Below are 20,414 nucleotides of genomic sequence, written 5' to 3'. Positions count from 1 at the left end.
TCTCTGGTGCCAGATCCACCCTCAGGTGAGGGCTTGCTTTGCCTCTGAGCACGGAGGATGTCGATCGCTGGAGGGATGAAATCTTCCCAACTCCAATAGATCTTCTTCATCCACCTTCTTCTGAGTAGCGTTGGTCCATCACCTGCAACAATCCACAGAGGTAACTTGTGCACCGTGCCATCATGGAGTACCCTTACATCCGCATTACCAACGACTCGGATTAATTCATTGGTATAGGTGAGCAGCTTTGCTTCAACCGGGACCAACTTGGGTCGTTCGGCCTGATTGTCCCATAGCCTCTCAAAGGCTTCTTGTTTCATTACTGACTGGCTCGCCCCCGTGTCCACTTCCATGGAACGCCATTTATCTCGACTTCCATCCTCAACGAGGAACTCTCGGTGATGCAGGTAAACATGCTACATACCTCATCGTGGGGCTGAGCTGCATCTCTGACTATCGCTTCATAATCCGCGCTGGATTCATGGCCATCTGCAGACTCTTCATCAACACAGTGAGTCATATTTCTCTTACACATTCGCTGGAGGTGGCCCTTTGTGCTGCAGCCTTTACATACATAGTCTATAAAGCGGCACTGGTGAGCCCTGTGATTCCCTCCGCAACACCAGCATGGAGCTACTCTGTTAGCCCCCCTCGGCGGACTCTGAGCTAAAGGACTCGGGGGCCTGTTCCCTCTTCCCTCAGAAGGTTCACGTTCTACAGTCCAGCCTCTAAAAGGCGCCACTCTGTGCACAGTACTTGCTAGGTTTGAGTCCTGAGGATGAGTCATCCGCCTAGAGCCGCAGGTCGAGGTCATGAATGCCTGGCTCACGGAGATGGCCTTCTGCAGTGTGACTGTGGTATCCGCAGATAGTAGTCTGTGAAGAAGACCCTCGTGGCTGATTCCGATGACAAAGATATCCCGCAGCGCTTCGGTGAGGTGGTCACCGAAATCACACGGTGCCACCAGCCTCCTGAGGTCTGCAGCATATTTCGCGATTTCCTGGCCTTTGGCCCATCGGTGGGTGTAAAACTGGTGTCTGGCTGTGAGAATGCTCTCTTTGGGCTTGAGTTGCTCTTGGATCAGTGTTACAAGCTCCTCGTACGTCTTGGTCATTGTCTTCGCTGGTGCCAGCAAGTCCCTGACAAGGCCATAGACAGTGGGCCCACAACTGGTTAGCAGGACAGCTCTCCGCTTATCGGCCAGTGTGGCCGGATTTTCGCCTGCCAGGTCGTTTGCTGTGAAGAAATGGTCGAGCCTCTCCACAGAGGCTTCCCAATCATCACCATCGGCGAACTGCTGCAACGGACCAAGGGTAGCCATTTTCGTGTGAAAGTCCGTAATCTGGTCGCCAATTGTTATGTCTTTGGATGCTCTAATAATGACTCCACGAGGCAATGTGTTGAACTTGAACTGTAGTGACCTTAGTCCTTTATTGATAACTCCAGAGTGAGGATCACACCTGGTGGCCTGCCTTTTATACTAGGCCAGGCACACCTGTACAGGTAACCTGCAAGTCTCCCACTGTGGAGCCCCCTGGTGGCACACCTTGTAATAGTACAAACAGTAACCATGTAGGATACATGACATATTCAATGACCCGGCTTCCACAGCTCTCTGCGGCAGTGAATTCCACAAATTTACAACCCTCTGAGAGAAGAAATTCCTCCTCATCTCAGTTTTAAATGAATGGCCCCTTATTCTAAGATGATGCCTCTGAGTTGTAGTCTCCCCCATCAGTGGAAACATCCTCTCCGCATCCACCTTGTTAAGCTCCCTCATAATCTTATACGTTTCAATAAGATCACACCTCATTCTTCTGAATTACAATGAGTAGAGGCCCAACCTACTCAACCTTTCCTCATAAGTCAACCCCCTCATCTTTGGAATCAACCTAGTGAACCTTCTCTGAACTGCCTTCAAAGCAAGTATATCCTTTCGTAAATATGGAAACCAAAACTGCACGCAGTATTCCAGGTGTGGACTCACTAATACCTTGTATAACTGTATCAAGACTTCCCTGCTTTTATACTCCATCACCTTTACAATAAAGGCCAAGATTCCACTGGCCTTCCTGATCACTTGCTGTACCTGTATACTAATCTTTGTGTTTCATGCAACACTTTGTAATTTTTCTCCATTTTAATAATAACTTGCTCTTTGATTTTTTTCTGCCAAAGTGCATGACCTCAAAATTTCCAGCATTATACTCCATCTGCCAAATTTTTGCCCACTCACTTAGCCTGCAGATTTTTTGTGTCCTCCTCACACATTGCTTTTCCTCCCATCTTTGTATCGTCAGCAAACTTGGCTACGTTAGACTCAGTCCTTTCTTCCAAGTCGTTAATATAGATTGTAAATAGATTGTAAATAATCCTCTGTACACTGACTACTGGAGGCCTCGACCTGCATGAGAACACCAGCGGCAGATCGGGGCCATAAAAGGAGCAGAGGTGAGGCGCCTGGGCATATCGTGGAGGCCCTGACCTGCGGGAGAACACCAGCGGCAGATCGGGGCCATAAAAGGAAGAGTGACGTCATCAAGGTCCAGGTTGGTGATTGCAGCGTGAGCAGATACAGCAGGAGTGGCGAGAGACTGTGGAGGGACATGATCGGTGCCCAGGAAAGGCGTGTGTTTGGGACCAGGGGCCTAGTGACCGCATGGGCCAGCCCACACTGCGATATGTGTGCACACTAGGTCCATGCAGCAGAGCAGGTCTCCAGTCATCTTGGATAATCCTTGCCACTGGACCAAGACCTAGCTCTGTCAACCAGTGTGGTGGCTGATGTGCAACCATCACCGCAGGTTAAAAAAATCCATGCACAAGCATCTTCCACCCTTCAGGATGTAGTTCAAGACCTAGAATATTAGGTCCTTCATTGAAACACCTGTGAACTCATCCTTTTTTGGCATGGAAGCAAGTCATCTTCATTTCGAGGGACTGCCTATGATGTTGATGAAATAGTTGGGGTCTCAGCACTGATCCCACTAGTTACTGATTGCCAACCCGAGAATGAACCATTTATCCCGACTCTCTGTTTTCTGTTAGTTAGCCAATCCTTTATCTTGTGCAGTAGCCTTTTATGTGGCACCTTGTCAAATGCCTTCTGGAAGTCCAAATACTCCACATCCACTGGTTCCCCTTTATCCACCCTGTTCGTTACATCCTCAAAGAATTTCAGCAAATTTTTCAAACATGACTTCCCCTTCATAAATCCATGCTGACTCTACCTGACTGAATTTTGCTTTTCCAAATGTCCTGCTACTGCTTCTTTAATAATGGACTCCGACATTTTCCCAACCACAGATGTTAGGCTAACTGGTCTAGTTTCCTGCTTTTAGTTTGCCTCATATTTAAATAGGGGTGTTATATTTGCAGTTTTCCAATCTGCTGGGACTCCCCAGAATCCAGGAAATGTTGGTAAATTACAACCAATGCATCCACTATCCCTGCCGCTACTTCTCCATGTTCCCCATCATTAAATCCCCGGTCACGACTTCTAAGGAACCAACATTTACTTTAGCCACTCTTTTCCTTTTTATATACCTGTAGAAACTCTTGTTATCTGTTTTTATATTTTGTGTTAGTTTACTTTCATAGTCTATCTTCCCTTTCTTAATCATTATTTTAATCATTCTTTGCTGGCTTTTAAAAACTTCCCAATCTTCTGTCCTCCCACTAGTTTTGGCCACTTTTTTGTCCTTGTTTTTAATTGGATAGCATCCTTTATTTCTTTAGTTAGCCACGGATGGCTATCTTTTCTTTTACACCCTTTCCTCCTCACTGGAATATATTTTTCTTGAGAGTTATGAAATATCTCCTTAAATGTACGCCACTGTTCATCAACCATCCTACACTTTAATCTATTTTCCCAGTCCACTTTAACCAACTCTGCCCTCATACCTTTGTAGTCTCCTTTATTTGCGCTTAGTACGCAGGTTAGAGATCCAACTTTCTCACCCTCCATCTGAATTTGAAATTCAATCATGCTATGATCACTCATTCCAAGGGGATCCTTTACTAGGAGATTGTTTATTAATCCTGTCTCATTACACAGGACCAGATCTAAGATAGCCTGCTCCCTGGTTGGTTCCGTTACATACTGGTCAAGGAACCCGTCCCTTATGCACTCTATGAACTCTTCCTCAAGGCTACCCTGACCAATTTGATTTATCCAATCAATATGAAGGTTAAAATCACCCATGGTTATTGCTGTTCACTTTTTACAAGCCCCCACTATTTCCTGGTTTATACTCCGACCAACAGAGTTGCTACTGTTAGGGGGCCTATAGATAACGCCCACCAGTGGATTTTTCCCCTTATTATTCCTTATCTCCACCCAAACTGTTTCAACAACCTGATCATTTGAGCCAATATTATTTCTCACTATTGCAGTGATTCCATCCTTTATCAACAGAGCTACCCCACCTCCTTTTCCTTTCTGTCTGTCCTTCCGAATTGTCACACCCCTGAATGCTTAGTTCCCAGTCCTGGTCACCTTGTAATCACGTCTCTGTTATGGCTGCCAGATCATACCTGTCATGTATCTTACATTATTATATATAACTGTATCCTAACATGCTATACATGACTGTAATAAGATATGACCTGTAACCACTAGCATACCTTACCACCAGGGGTGCACTTGCAAGAGACAGGTATATAAGGGCAGGTCTCAGGCAAGTGCAGCATTCCCGAGCTGTGAAATAAAGGTGCAGGTCGAGAGTGACCTTGACTTCACTACATGCCTCGTGTGAATCTGTACTGAGGGGACAGGACTTTACAATACCCATTTGTAACTATTTGCGCCGACAGCTCATCTAATTTGTTACGAATGCTGCGTGCATTCAGATAAAGAGCTTTTAAATGTGTTTTCTTACCATTTTCCCCTGCTATGGCCCCAGTTTCTGATACACTCTTATGTTTATAGATTCTGTCCCTTCCTGTCACGCTCTGGTTTTCCTTTTCCCCAATGCTACCCTGCTCTATTGCCTGCACCTTGTTCTTTGATCTTTTAGATTTCTGCTCACCTGAACCCTCCCCCCACTAATTAGTTTAAAGCTCTCTCTGCAGCCCTAGTTATTCGGTTCGCCAGGACCCTAGTCCCAGCACGTTCCAAGTGGAGTCCGTCCTGACGGAACAGCTCCCTCTTAGCCCAGTACTGATGTCTGTGCCCCAGGAACCAAAACCCATTTCTACATCTGTCTTTGAGCCACGAGTTTAGCTCTTTGACCTGTGTAAATTTACTCATGTAAATTTGCTATGTAAAAATGACATCTCATTTTTGCAAAATTGGCTTTACCCCAATTGAGAACCTTTATTCCTGGTCCACCTTTGTCCTTTTCCATAATTTTAAGCATTTAATAACTTGATAGATTGAATAATGTAAACTAACACAGGTACAAACCTGGCTCTGCTTTATTAGGGCCCAAAGTGATTACATTACAAGATGGCTGGGCTTTTATACCTGGCCGCACACACGTGCGTGCAGCCCAATGACCTCCAACAGTGGCGCCACCTGGTGGCTAGTAACCCCAAGCATACATACATGACAATACCCCCTTTAAGATATTAGTAACAGTCTTTTTACAAATTGAGACGGTCCGGGACTTTCTGCTCCCAAATTGATTGTCTCAGTTCAACTTCAGCCTTGGGCGAGTGTTCTGAGTCTGTTATGACTGGGGGTTGAGTAGCCGATCTGATGGGAGTGACAATGACCATGTCAGGGATTGAAAGTCCAGATTCATTGATGACAGCGGAGTCCTCTGATGACTGAGGGTAGGTTGGTTGGTCACTGATTGTGTCTTCCTCAGACTGTTCCGGTTCATCCGTGTGTTGCAGCTTTATCTGATCAACATGTTTCCTGCATGTTTGCCCATTCTTGAGCTTGACGATAAACACTCTGTTACCCTCCTTGGCCGTAACAGTACTGACGATCCACTTGGGACCTTGACCATAATTTAGTACATACACAGGATCGTTAACAGAAATGTCGCGTGACACAGCAGCGCGATCATGATACCACTGCTGACTTTGACGTCTGTATTCAACATGATCGTTCAAGTCAGGGTGGACAAGAGAGAGCTTGGTCTTGAGGCCTCTCTTCATCAATAGTTCAGCAGGGGGAACCCCGGTAAGTGTGTGGGGTGTTGTCCTGTAACTAAGCAATATGCATGACAAGTGAGTCTGCAGTGAACCTTGAGTTACACGTTTCATACTCTGCTTGATGGTTTGGACAACACACTCTGCTTGACCATTAGATGCGGTTTTGAATGGTTTGACCTCACATGTTTGATACCATTAAGTTTCATAAACTCTTAAAACTCCAGACTCATGAAGCAAGGTCCGAAGTCGGGCAGACCATGAGTGGCAAACATAACACGAAGGCTCTCAATGGTAGCTGTGGATGTACTGGATGACATGATTATACACTCTATCCACTTGGAATATGCATCCACCTCAACTAAAAACAGCTTTCACAGGAATTGGACCTGCAAAGTCGACATGGGTCCTGGACCATGGTTTAGATGGCCAAGACCACAGACTCAGCGGCGATTCCTCTGGTGCTTTACTTAGCTGCATGCAAGTGTTCCATTGATGCACACATGATTCCAGATCAGAGTCAATTCCAGGTCACCATACATGAGACTTGGCAATGGCTTTCATAGAAACATAGAAACATAGAAAATAGGTGCAGGAGTAGGCCATTCGGCCCTTACGAGCCTGCACCACCATTCAACAAGATCATGGCTGATCACCCACCCCAGCCACCCCCCCACGCCCCCTCCACACCCCCCGACCCCCCCCCAGCCGCAAGGACTATATCCAACTCCCTCCCGAACACATCCAATGAACTGGCATCAACAACTCTCCGCGGCAGGGAACCCCACAGACCAACAGCTCCCCGAGTGAAGAAGTCTCTCCCCATCCCAGCCCCAAACAGCCCACCCCCCCATCCCAAGACCGAGCCCCCCCACCGGCTCCAGACCCACCCAACACCGGGAACACTCCCCCCGCATCCAACCCGCCCCATCCTGTCAGAATCCTTTCCAAATGCCGAACACCCCCGGATGTCGAGCCCCCAGCCCCGGCCACCCCGGAGCCACGCCCCTGCAACGCCAACCACACCACATCCACCAACCGCCATCTGCGCAGTCAACCCGTCCACCCCACTCCGAACACTCCCCTCACCGAGGCACAGAGCCCCCAGACCCACCCCTCCAACACACTTCGCCCCCCCCCCCCAGACCTCTGCTGCAATGTAGCCCCTCCCGTCCCCCGCCCTGGGTTTCTCCGCCCCCCCACCTCCATCATTCTCCCCTCCATTCCCCGCCTTCGTCTCCCCTCCACTTCCTTCTGCCTCCCCGCACAGGCTCCCATCTTGGGGGCGGTAACCTTCTGGGGCCGGGAATTTTAGCACCCAGCGTGGAAGTCTTGCTCCCACCGCAGAATTGGCCTTACCACCCCTCAATGGAAGCGGAGTGCAATTTCCCACACTCCACTTCCTTTGGGGACAGTTACTAGGGCACAACTGGATGCTCCTGTGACAGTTTGAACTGGTGCTCTCCACTCTCTCTCCTGTGACAATTTGAACTGGTGCTTTCCACTCTCTGTCCTGTGACAGTTTGAACTGGTGCTCTCCACTCCTGTCCTGTGACAGTTGGAACTGGTGCTCTCCACTCCTGTCCTGTGACAGTTGGAACTGGTGCTCTCCACTCTCCCGTCCTGTGACAGTTTGAACTGGTGCTCTCCACTCTCCCGTCCTGTGACAGTTGGAACTGGTGCTCTCCACTCTCCCGTCCTGTGACAGTTGGAACTGATGCTCTCCACTCTCCCGTCCTGTGACAGTTGGAACTGGTGCTCTCCACTCTCCCGTCCTGTGACAGTTGGAACTGGTGCTCTCCACTCTCCCGTCCTGTGACAGTTGGAACTGGTGCTCTCCACTCTCCCGTCCTGTGACAGTTTGAACTGGTGCTCTCCACTCTCCCATCCTGTCTTTCATCATGACAATACCGGGATGAATGCTATGTAGATCATGTACAAATTTCTCTCTGCCTTTCTCAGACATAACAACACGATTACCCCACAGTAAACAATCTGACTGAATGGATAGTTCGTCTTTGCGACGGTTGTAAGGTTTGGTCTTGTCACCCATTTGCTTGGGTATGGCAGACCAATCACCACTAAGGACACAACATTTCACAACGAATAATATCGGGTCCTGGCTGATCCAGGTCTTAACTTGTTGAGCTGTGACAGGGGTTCCTGCACTTCCAAAAGCATCCATAACTAACAGTAGGTCTGCAGGTTGTAGCTTCTCGACCTCTGGTGTGGGCAACGGCAGACGGCTCAGTGCATCGGCACAATTCTTGGTGCCAGGCCTATGGCGAATTATATAATCATAGGCAGATAATGTCAGCGCCCACCTCTGGATGCGGGACGATGCATTGGTATTGATACCTTTGTTTTCTGAAAACAATTAAATGAATGGCTTGTGATCTGTTTCCAATCCAAACCGAAGACCAAACAGGTACTGATGCATCTTTTTAACCCCGTACACACTGGCTAATGCTTCTTTTTCTATCATGCTCTCGGCTCTTCCTGCCTTTGACAAACTTTAAAAGCATACGCAACAGGTTGTAGTTTACCCGACTCATTAGCTTGTTGGAGCACGCAACCAACGCCATATGATGAAGCATCACAGGCCAATACTAGACGCTTACATGCATCATAATGTATCAGCAGCTTGTTAGAGCAAAGCAGATTAGTAACTTTTTCAAAAGCTCTATCTTGAGACACACCTCAAACCCAGTTGTCGCCTTTTCTTAGCAGCATGTGCAGTGGCTCTGATGAAGTGTTCAATCTAAGTAGGAAATTACCGATGTAGTTGAGTAGACCAAGGAACGAACGCTGCTCCATCACATTCTGAGGCTTGGGTGCATTTTTGGTGGCCTTGGATTTCGAGTCCGCAGGCCTGATGCCGTGAGCAGCAATTTTCCTCGAAACTCGGTTGATTGTAACCTTGTAGTCTCCACAAATGCTGACAGTGCCATCACTCTCCAACACAGGAACAATGGGGCTGGCCAATTCGTTAAATTCGACCGGTGATATAAACCCTTCATGCTTGAGTATGTCCAGTTCGATTTCGACCTTCTCCCTCATCATGTACGTAACCACCCGAGCTTTATGATGGACGGGTCTTGCATCAGAGTTCACGTGCATCTGCACCTTCGCTCCCGTGAAATTGCCAATGCCTGGTTCAAACAGTGAGGGAACTTGCTCAGCACTTGAGCACATGGAGTATCATCCTCCAACGACAACGCTTTAATATTATTCCAATTCCATTTGATTTTTTCCAGCTAATTCCTGCCGACCAGCGTTGGACCATTGCCTAGATCAATCAATAATGGTAAATCATGAACCGCACCATCATACGACACCTTGACTACTGCACTACCAGTCACCGTTATGTGTTCTTTAGTGTAGGTACGCAACTTGGCATTGACTGGACTCAGCTTAGACCTCACAGCCTTAGTACCCCATAGCTTGTCGAATGTCCTCTGGCTCATTATTGATTGACTCGCACCCGTGTCCAATTCCATCGGTACTGGCACACCGTTAAGTTTCACATTAATCATTATCGGTTGGCTCTTTGTTAGGAACGAATACAGTTCATACATGTCCTCCTCTTGTATTTCGGATTGCATATCCGGATCCGCGCTATACTTGTCATCATTCTCCATGTGATGTGTCGCAGCACGCTTGCTCAGTTGCGGACACATGCGTTGGAGATGCCCCAGTCTCGAACAGCCTTTACAAATGTACTGTTTAAAGCGACATTGATAAGGCCGATGATTGCCCCCACAACGCCAACTCAGTGAAATCGGATTCATTCCTGTTGGCGGACTTTGGGCAGCCACAAGTTTTGCATATGCAGTCACGTAGGCCCTACCATATGCAGCTCTGCCAAATGCCAATACAATCTTGTTTACAGTACTTTCCAAGTTCCGATTTTTCGATGATCTGCTTTAAGTTTTTGTCCGTCGTCATGCATACCTGGGCAATGGTGATGGCCTTGCTGAAATCCAGCGTCTCCGCCGCCAGTAGCTTACACAGGATCACCTCATGGTTGATGCCAATTACAAAGAAGTCCCGCAGCATGTCTCCCAATGCGTTTTTGAACTTACACGGTCCAGTTAGACATCTTAGGTCAGCAACAAATTCTGACACATCCTGGCCCTCAGAACGAATCGATATCGTGAGATGATGATGCCTTCTTCTGGTTTGAGATGGTCACGTACCAGAGCACACAATTCCTCATAGTCCTTGTCTGTTGGACTTGCAGGCGAGAGAAGATTCTTTATGAGTCCATAGATTTTCGGACCGCAAACCGTGAAAAAGACCACCCTGCGCCTAACTGCGTCAATGGGTTCCTCCAATTTGTTGGCCACGATGTACTGGTGCAGGCGAGCTACAAAATCTGCCCAATCCTCTCCCTCCACGAATCTCTCCAGAATTCCAATTGTGCTCATTTTTGCACAAAAAGGCTCTCAGTGGTAGCTGTGGATGTACTGGATGACATGATGATACACTCTATTCACTTGGAGCATGCAAATGTTATGTATGTAATAACTCAATAGACTGAATACTGTAAACTAACACAGGTACAAACCTGGCTTTGCTTTAGTAGGACCCAAAGTGATTACATTACATGATGGCTTGCCTTTTATATCTGGGCTGCACACACGTGCGTACAGCCCAATGACCTCCGACAGTGGCGCCAGCTGGTGGCTAGTAACCCCAAGCATACGTACATGACAATATCACCCCTTAAGATATTTGTAGCAGTCTTTTTACAAATTGAGACGGTCCAGGGCTTTCCGTTCCCCCAGTTCAGTTCAACTCCAGCCTTGGGCGAGCGTTACCTGAGTCTATTATAACTGGGGGCTGGGTAGCCAATCTAATGGGAGTGGCAATGACCATGTCAGGGATTGAAAGTCCAGATTCATTGATGACTGAGGGTAGGTTGATTGGTCACTGATTGTGTCTTCCTCAGACTGTTTCGGTTCATCCGTGTGCCGCAGCTTTATCTGATCAACATGTTTCCTGCATGTTTGCTCATTCTTGAGCTTGACGATAAGCACTCTGTTACCCTCCTTGGCTGTAACAGTACTGACGATGCACTTGGGACCTTGACCATAATTTAGTACATACACAGCAGCGCGATCATGATACCACTGCTGACTTTGACGTCTGTATTCAACATGGTCGTTCAAGTCAGGGTGGACAAGAGAGAGCTTGGTCTTGAGACCTCTCTTCATCAATAGTTCAGCATGGGGGACCCCGGTAAGCGTGTGGGATCTTGTCCTGTAACTAAGCAAAATGCATAACAAGCGAGTCTGCAGTGAACCTTGAGCTACACGTTTCATACTCTGCTTGATGGTTTGGACAACACACTCTGCTTGACCATTAGATGCGGTTTTGAATGGTTTGACCTCACATGTTTGATACCATTGAGTTTCATAAACTCTTAAAACTCCAGACTCATGAAGCAAGGTCCGTTGTCGCTTACAACGATGTTGGGCAGACCATGAGTGGCAAGCATGACATGAAGGCTCTCAATGGTAGCTATGGATGTACTGGATGACATGATTATACACTCTATCCACTTGGAATATGCATCCACCACAACCAAAAACATCTTTCTCAGGAAGTCGATGTGGATCCTGTATCATGGTTTATATGGCCATGACTATAGAGTTCTTCACTGTCAGAGGGGCAGTACTGAAAGAGTGCTGCACTGTCGGAGGTGCAGTACTGAGGGAGCGCTGCACAATCGGAGGGGCACTACTGAGGGTACGCTGCACTGTCGGAGTGGAAGTACTGAAGGAGTGCTATACTGTCGGAGGGGCACTACTGAGGGTATGCTGCACTCTCAGAGTGGCAGTACTGAGGGAGCACTGCACTGGCCGAGTGGTAGTACTGAGGGAGAGCTGCACTGTTGGACGAGCAGTACTGAGGGAGCATCGCACTGTCGCAGGGGCAGTTCTGATGGAGGGCTCCGCGGTTGGCAAGATAGTAATGAGGGAGTGCCGCACTGTCGGACGGGCAGTACTGATGGTGCGCTGCACAGCGGCGATTTCGCAGGTGCTTTACTTAGCTGCATGCAAGTGTTGCACTGATGAACAGATAATTCCAGATCAGAGTCAATTCCAGGCCACCATACATGAGACCTGGCAATGGCTTTCATCATGACAATACCAGGATGAGTGCTCTGTAGATCATGTACAAATTTCTCTCTGCCTTTCTTAGGCATAACAACACGATTACCCCGCAGTAAACAATCTGACTGAATGGGTAGTTCGTCTTTGTGACGGTTGTAAGGTTTGGTCTTGTCACCCATTTGCTTGGGTATGGCAGACCAATCACCACTAAGGACACAATGTTTCATAACCGATAATATCAGGCCCTGGCTGGTCCAGGTCTTAACTTGTTGAGCCGTGACAGGGGTTCCTTCACTTTCAAAAGCATCCATAACTAACAGTAGGTCTGCAGGTTGTGGCGTCTCCACCTCCGGTGTGGGCAACGGCAGACGGCTCAGTGCATCGGCAAAATTCTCGGTGCCAGGTCTATAGCAAATGACATAATCATAGGCAGATAAAGTCAGCGCCCACCTCTGGATGCGGGACGATGCATTGGTATTGATACCTTTGTTTTCCGAAAACAATGAAATGAGTGGCTTGTGATGTGTTTCCAGTTCAAACCAAAGACCAAACAGGTACTGATGCATCTTTTTAACACCATTCACACAGGCTAGTGCTTCTTTTTCTACCATGCTGTAGGCTCTTTCCACCTTTGACAAACTATTAGAAGCATACGCAACGGGTTGTAGTTTACCGGCTCATTAGCTTGTTGGAGCATGCAACCAACTCCATTTAATGAAGCATCACAGGCCAATACTAGACGCTTACATGGATCATAATGTACCAGCAGCTTGTTAGAGCAAAGCAGATTAGTAGCTTTCTCAAAAGCTCTATCTTGAGACGCACCCCAAACCCAGTTGTCGCCTTTTCTTAGCAGTAAGTGCAGTGGCTCTAAAGAAGTGCTCAATCTAGGTATGAAATTACTGAAGTAGTTGAGTAGACCAAGGAATGAACGCAGCTCCATCACATTCTGAGGCTTGAGTGCATTTTTGATGGCCTTGGTTTTCAAGTCCGTAGGCCTGATGCTGTCAGCAGCAAATTTTCTCCCCAGGAATTCGACTTCCGGTGCCATGAAGACACACTTTGAATGTTTCAGTCTGAGTCCCACTTTGTCCAGACGGTGTACAACCTCTTCCAGGTTGTTCAGATGTTCGGCGGTGTCACGACCTGTGACCAGGTTGTCATCTTGGAACACCACGGTTCTGGGGACAGACTTCAGTAGACTCTCCATGTTCCTCTGAAATATGGCTGCAGCCGAGCGAATTCCGAAAGGACACCTGTTGTAGATAAACAGTCCTTTATGAGTGTTGATGCACGTAAGTTTCTTCGACATCTCGACCAGCTCCTGTGTCATGTAGGCCGACGTCAGATCCAGTTTAGTGAATTCCTTCCCCCAGCTCGCGTTGCAAACAGGTCACCAGCGCTCGGTAACAGATATTGATCCTGTTTCGAAACTCAGTTGATCGTAACCTTGTAGTCTCCACAAATCCTGACCATGCCATCACTCTTCAACACAGGAACAATGGGGCTGGCCCATTTGTTAAATTCGACCGATGATATGACCCCTTCACGCTGGAGTCTGTCCAGTTCGATTTTGACCTTCTCCCTCATCATGTATGGAACTGCCCGAGCTTTATGATGGACGGGTCTTGCATCCGAGTCCACGTGGATCTGCACCTTGGCTCCCGTGAAATTGCTGATGCCTGGTTCAAACAGCGAGGGGAACTTGCTCAGAACTTGAGCACATGGAGTATCATCCTCCGACAACAATGCTTTGATATCGTTCCCATTCCATTTGATTTTTTCTAGCCAATTCCTGCCTACCATTGCGTTGGACTGGAACAATCCATAACGGTAAATCATGAACCGCACCATCATACAATGTCTTGACTACTGCCAATCACCGTTATGAGTTCTTTAGTGTAAGTACGCAACTTGGCATTGACTGGACTCAGCTTAAGCCTCACAGCCTTAGTATCTCACAGCTTGGCGAATGTCCTCTGGCTCATTATTGATTGACATGCACCCATGTCCAATTTCATCGGTACCGGCACACCATTAAATTTCACATTAATCATTATTGGTTGGCTCTTTGTTTGGAACGAATACAGTCCATACACTTCCTCCTCTGGTATCTCGGACTTCATATCCGGATCCATGCTATACTGGTCATCATCCTCCATGTGGTGTGTCACAGCACGCTTGCTCAGTTGCGGACACATGCGCTGGAAATGCCCCAGTCTCGAACAGCCTTTACAAATGTACTGTTTAAAGCGACACTGATGAGGCCGATTATTGCCCCCACAACGCCAACTCAGTGAAATCGGATTCATTCCTGTTGGCGGATTTTGGGCAGCCACAGGTTTCGCATATGCAGTCGAGTAGGCCCTGCCATACGCAGCTCTGCCAAACAACGATACAATCTTGTTTACAGTACTTGCCGAGTTCTTATTTTTCGATAATAGTTTTTATCCGTCGTCATGCATGCCTGGGCAATGGTGATGGCCTTGCTCAAATCCAGCGTCTCCGCCACCAGTAGCTTACGCAGGATCACCTCGTGGTTGATGCCGATTACAAAGAAGTCCCGCAGCATGTCTCCCAATACGTTTTTGAACTTACACAGTCCAGCTAGACGTCTTAGGTCAGCAACGAATTCTGACACATCCTGGCTCTCAGAACGAACGTGCTTGTAGAATCGATATGTGAGATGATGATGCCTTCTTCTGGTTTGAGATGATCACGTACCAGAGCACACAATTCCTCATAGTCCTTGTCTGTTGGACTTGCAGGTGAGAGAAGATTCTTTATGAGTCCATAGATTTTTGGACCGCAAACCGTGAAAAAGACCACCCTGCGCCTAACTGCGTCAGTGGGTTCCTCCATTTTGTTGGCCACGATGTACTGGTCCAGGTGAGCTACAAAGTCTGCCCAGTCCTCTTCCTCCACGAATCTCTCCAGAATTCCAATTGTGCTCATTTTTCATGCGAAGGTTCTTCAGTTACCTCATCGCCAAATGTTATGTATGTAGTAACTCGATAGACTGACTACTGTAAACTAACTCAGGTACAAACCTGGCTCTGCTTTATTAGGGCCAAAAGTGATTGTATTATATGATGGCTTGCCTTTTATACCTGGGCCGCACACACGTGCGTACAGCCCAATGACCTCTGACAGGGTGCTACCTGGTGCTAGTAACCCCAAGCATACATACATGACACATAACTACCCTAAATCTAACTGAATTATGATCACGAGCACCAACATGCTCTTCCACCTGCCCAGCTTCATTCCCCAAAACTAAATCCAGACCCCCCCCTTCCCTTGTTGGGCTTACTACGTATTGGCTAAAAAAAGTTCTCCTGAATGCATTTTAAGAATTCTGCTCCCTTTATACCTTTTACATGAATTCTATCTCAATTAAGAAGAGGGTAGTTGAAATACCCTACTATTACTGCCCTCTTGTTTTTGTACTCAGTAATGTGCCTACATATTTGCTCATCTATCTCCCTCTATAGTTCTATAGTACACTCCCAGCAGTGTGAAGGGTACACTAAAAGAGGAGAAGGAAGTTATGGACATAATAGTAATAGATAGAGAAGACATCCCAAAACTATTGGCATTACTGGAAGTTGGTAAGTCACCTAGAATCATAGAATGATTTCAGCACAGAAGGAGGCCATTCGGCCCATCGAGCCTGTGCCGGCTCTCTGCAAGAGCACCTCAGGTAGTCCCACTCCTCCGCCCTTTCCCCGGAGTCCTGCAAATTTGTTTCCTTCAGGTACGTATCCAACTCCCTTTTGAAAGCCATGATTGAGTCTGCCTCCACCACCCTTTCAGGCAGTGAATTCCAGATCCTAACCACTCGCTGTGTAAAAATGTTTTGTCTCATGTCACCTTTGGTTCTTTTACCAATCACCTTAAATCTGTGTCCTCTGGTTCTCGACCCTTCCGCCAATGAGAACAGTTTCTCTCGATCTACTATGTCAAGACCCCTCATGATTTTGAACACCTCTATCAAATCTCCTCTCTACCTTCTATCCTCTGAGGAGAATAACCCCAGCTTCTCCAGTCTTATCAATGTAACTGAAGTCCCTCATCCCTGGAACCATTCTTGTAAATCTTTCCTGCACCCTCTCCAAGGCCTTCACAACTTTCCTGAAGTACGGTGCCCAGGAATGGGCACAATACTCCAGATGAGGCCGAACAAGTGTTTTATACAAGTTCCTTATATCTTCAGAGACCCAAGAAATCTATTAATGTTTATCCTATCCAATATCTCAACTACCTCCTCCTTCACTATATCTATAGCAGCATCCTCTTCCTTGGTAAAAACAGATGCAAAGTATTCATTTAGTGCCTCAGCCATACCCTCTGCCTCCATGCGTAGGTCTCTTTTTTGGTCCCGAATCAGCCCCACCCCTCCTCTTACTACCTGTTTACTATTTATATGCCGATAGAAGACTTTTGGATTCCCCTTTATGTTAGCTGCCAATCTATTCTCATACTCTCTCTTTGCCCCTTACTTACTTTTTCACTTCCACTCTGAACTTTCTATATTGAGCCTGATTTCACTTGTATTCTCAACCTGACATCTGTCATACATGCTCTTTTTCTGCTTCATCTTTCTCTCTATCTCTTTCGTCATCCAGATCTGTTCTCAACCCATTGAAATTTGCCTTCCTTCAATTAAGTATTTTTGCTATAGATTACTTCCTGTCTTTTTCCATAGCTAATATAAACCTTATGATACTATGATCACTGTTCCCTAAATGTTCCCTTATTGACACTTGCTCCACTTGACCTATCTCATTCCCCAGAATCAGATCCAGCAATGCCTCCTTCCTCGTTGGGTCAGAAATGTACTGATCAAGAAAGTTCCCCTGAACACACTTCAGTAATTCCTCCCCCTCTCTGCCCTTTACACTATTGCCATCCCAGGTTATATTTGGATAGTTGAAGTCCCCCATTATTATTACTCTACAGTCCCTGCACCTCTCTGTAATTTCCCTGAAAATTTGCTCCTCTATATCCTTCCCACTAGTGGCCTACAGAATACACCTCGTAATGTAATGGCACCTTTGTTGTTTCTCAACTCTAATCAAATAAGATTCTGTCCTTGATCCCTCCAGGACATCCTCTCTTTCCAGCACTGTAATATTCTCCTTCAGCAATACTGCCACCCCACCTCCTATCCTTCCCTCCCAATCTTTCCTGAACACCTTATATCCAGGAATGTTTAAAACCCAAACCTGCTCTTTTTTGAGCCAGGATTACATTTCCTCCCATCCTGCTTACTTTAAGGACTCCATTCCATTCTCCCAGTTACAGGGAAGGCTGAACAGGCTGGGTCCTTTTTCTCTTGAAAACAGAAGACTGAGATGTGAGCTAATAGAGGTCTTTAAAATTATGAAAGGTTGTGCTAGAGTGGATACAGAGAGAGCGTTTCCACTTGTGGGGAAGAGCATAAGTAGAGGCCATCAATATAATACAGTCAGCAAGAAATTTGGAAGAAACTTTACCCAGAGAGTGGTGAAAATGTGGAACTCGCTACCATAGGGAGTGGTTGAAGCGAATCGTATAGATGTATTTAAGGGGAGGCTAGACAAGCATATGAGGGAGAGGGGAATAGATTTAGATGAGGAAAGACGAGAGGAGGCTCGAGTGGAGTATAAACACTGGCATGGACCGATTGGGCCGAATTGCCTGTTTCTGTGCCGTATATCTGATGTAATCCTATGTAAGTTTAATGACCTCACAGAAGCCATGATCAGCCATGATCTTATTGAAAGGTGGAGCAGGCTCAAGGGGCCGTATGGCCTACTCCTGTTCCTATTTCTTATGTTCTTATGTAAGTGATCAAAGTCACTGAATGTATCTTCAAATGCCTTATCCCACAAACTGCACCACTAGCCCCAGACACTGCTCAATGCACCATGCCCCCATCACTCAGCTACCAACAATCTCGATCAATCAGGACTCATACCTCACATTCATAGCTTCACCTCAGCCACCCTTACACACTTACCACGACTGTAATCCTCACACCCACATCTCACAGCTTGCACACAGCTGTTCAACCATGACCCAAATACATTGCACCCACACTCACTGGCACACCTCCCATTCTCTTGCAGGAAAAGATGGTGCATAACTGGTGCCAGCAGGATCTAACCAGCGGGGAACAGGCATGCCTGCATCACCTGACCCTCATGGAGGAGACGGTGCTGGCCATTCTTGGCAGGGGCATGGCTGAGCCGGTCGCCAGTGGCAGGGCATGAAGGGTTCCCAAAAATTCCCATGAGTCCCTCTCTCTGAAAATTAAAGAAAATTAGCTGTTAAAATGAGCTTTGGATTTTTCAAGTGGAGATCTAAGTTTTAAAAGGAAAAAGGCAAAAGGGGGCCAACCTCATGGAACCCTCCCCCCCCCCCCCCCCAATGTTTGGACTTTTTGAAAAGAGAATTCAAAATGGACCTAAATTACAGAAGCCTGAGATCCCCTAAATATCTATGGGAAGGAGCATATCAATTTTAAGATTCTACAACATTTTGGCTGCGAAAAAGAGTTACCGAATACAGGAGGTGGGGCTAACCTCTGTGAAGCAAATTTGTGTATTAAGGATCCCAGACTGTCTGGGGGAACTATGCAGCACCAATTCACCCCCTAAGAGATAATCAAATTACCAGCCATTATCTAAACTACAGAACTCATCCAAAATATGCAAGAAGCCAATTACCCAATCAACCACTATGGAAATCATGGGCCCAACTAGATGGCCAGAAAACTGGACAATCCTAAAACAATGCAAAACCAGTGAAAGCACAATATCACACCCTAATCGAGTTACTGCTGACTAGCCCACCAAAAATACTGACAAAGGAGACATTTGAAAATCAATGGACAGAACAGTTTAAACAAATCCCAAGAACTGATTTGGCACAAAGATAAGGAAGTCTGTTTTAGTATAATTGAAGGCCTGTTCTGTCAGTTAAGGGTGCTTTTAGAGACACTATTAAGGTAGCAGTCTCGTTGCATAAGTTTAACACCAGCCTCGAAAAGTGGGACCCCGAAACATTGGTGAAAGGAGTCTCTAAAACCCAGAAGGACAGCACTATGACAGCAAACAGGCTTTCAAAACGACTATCGGAAAATTTCGGACCATCGCGACCAATCCAACAGTCAACAGGAACCAACCTGACAATACCGAAGAAGAACCGAAGATTTTTCCACTCTACAAGCTAGTCCTATGCTACCAAGGGGTAAAACATTACCTAACAGAACTTTTAAGACTACCCTGACCAAGGAAAAGTGAATACTCAACCCACAAGTCCAATACGCACCTTACCGCATCAGCGGACTCAGCCCAACTGAAGAAGTTTCGCAGGTTGAAGTCCACAACGAGGTCCGGGGTACAGCTTACAGAACCCGGACAACTAAGGCGAACCCCAGAGTTTGGAACAGGACCAGGACAACTAAGGCGAACCCCGGAGTTGGAACTGTCAAAAGGGAATTGGTGAGCATGGTCTCTGAATTGAATTCCTTCTGGAAATCCAAATACACCAAATCCACTGTGTTGTGGAATATTAAAAATATAATACTCACATGAAAGGTCTTTTATAGAGAAAAAAGTTGTTTATCAAAACCTGATTAATCAAGGGAGATCCGGCCTCATCAATACCGTTACTAAGTGCTCTCAACGCCGATCTCATGGAACTATGCAGTTACATTCTTATACAGTTCAAATACAGTCAAAATGGTGGAACTACGCAGGGAAGTGTTCCATTGATTATTTGCCACCAGTCCCCGCCCACCTGCTACTAATACATTGGTTAATACAGGTTACAGGCAATATCATTGGTTACAGTAATTTCTAATGATTCTATTGGTTATAGTAATTTCTAATGATTCTATTGGTTACAATGATTTCTAATTGGTACATCACTGCTGCTACGGGAAAAGCCCCCCTCCCCTATAGGTTATGTGTTACTTTTCTGTAAATGTGTTCCCATACTAGCTTTCAGGCTGTAACCTTGGCAGACCACCTGTCTGTTACCCATTTCAAAGTGGCCTTGTATCTGTTATCTCGTGTGACTGGAACATTGCGGTCTTCTCTCATTAATACTGTGAGCTGCCTACATAAATCATGTGGGTGTTCTTATCTCCTCAGAGAATTTCTCTGACCTTTTATGTTTTGCCTAATTCAGCTATTCTAC

The 20,414-nt window shown here is 46.5% G+C and overlaps 1 protein-coding gene across 2 annotated transcripts in view; it reads right to left on the bottom strand.

Moving 5' to 3' along the window:
* Positions 1 to 19,943, bottom strand: part of LOC139279447 (uncharacterized oxidoreductase YjmC-like) — a 465,174-nt gene extending 445,231 nt beyond the window's left edge. Inside the window, exons 1-2 of one of the 2 annotated variants that reach the window (XM_070898573.1) lie at positions 19,804 to 19,943; positions 19,542 to 19,697 (exon numbers count right to left, since the gene is read on the bottom strand). In XM_070898573.1, the coding sequence (XP_070754674.1) occupies positions 19,542 to 19,697; positions 19,804 to 19,910 (263 nt within the window). In that variant the 5' untranslated portion in view covers positions 19,911 to 19,943. The remainder of the gene's footprint in view (positions 1 to 19,541; positions 19,698 to 19,803) is intronic. The other variant, XM_070898574.1, reaches the window with a different exon arrangement.
* Between the last annotated feature and the right edge of the window lie 471 nt (positions 19,944 to 20,414).

The sequence above is a fragment of the Pristiophorus japonicus genome, chromosome 14 (genome assembly GCF_044704955.1).
Source record: "Pristiophorus japonicus isolate sPriJap1 chromosome 14, sPriJap1.hap1, whole genome shotgun sequence".
Classification (NCBI taxonomy): Eukaryota; Metazoa; Chordata; class Chondrichthyes; family Pristiophoridae; genus Pristiophorus; species Pristiophorus japonicus.
Note: the sequence above shows the minus strand (reverse complement) of the source record. Positions and strands in the feature narration are given on the sequence as shown.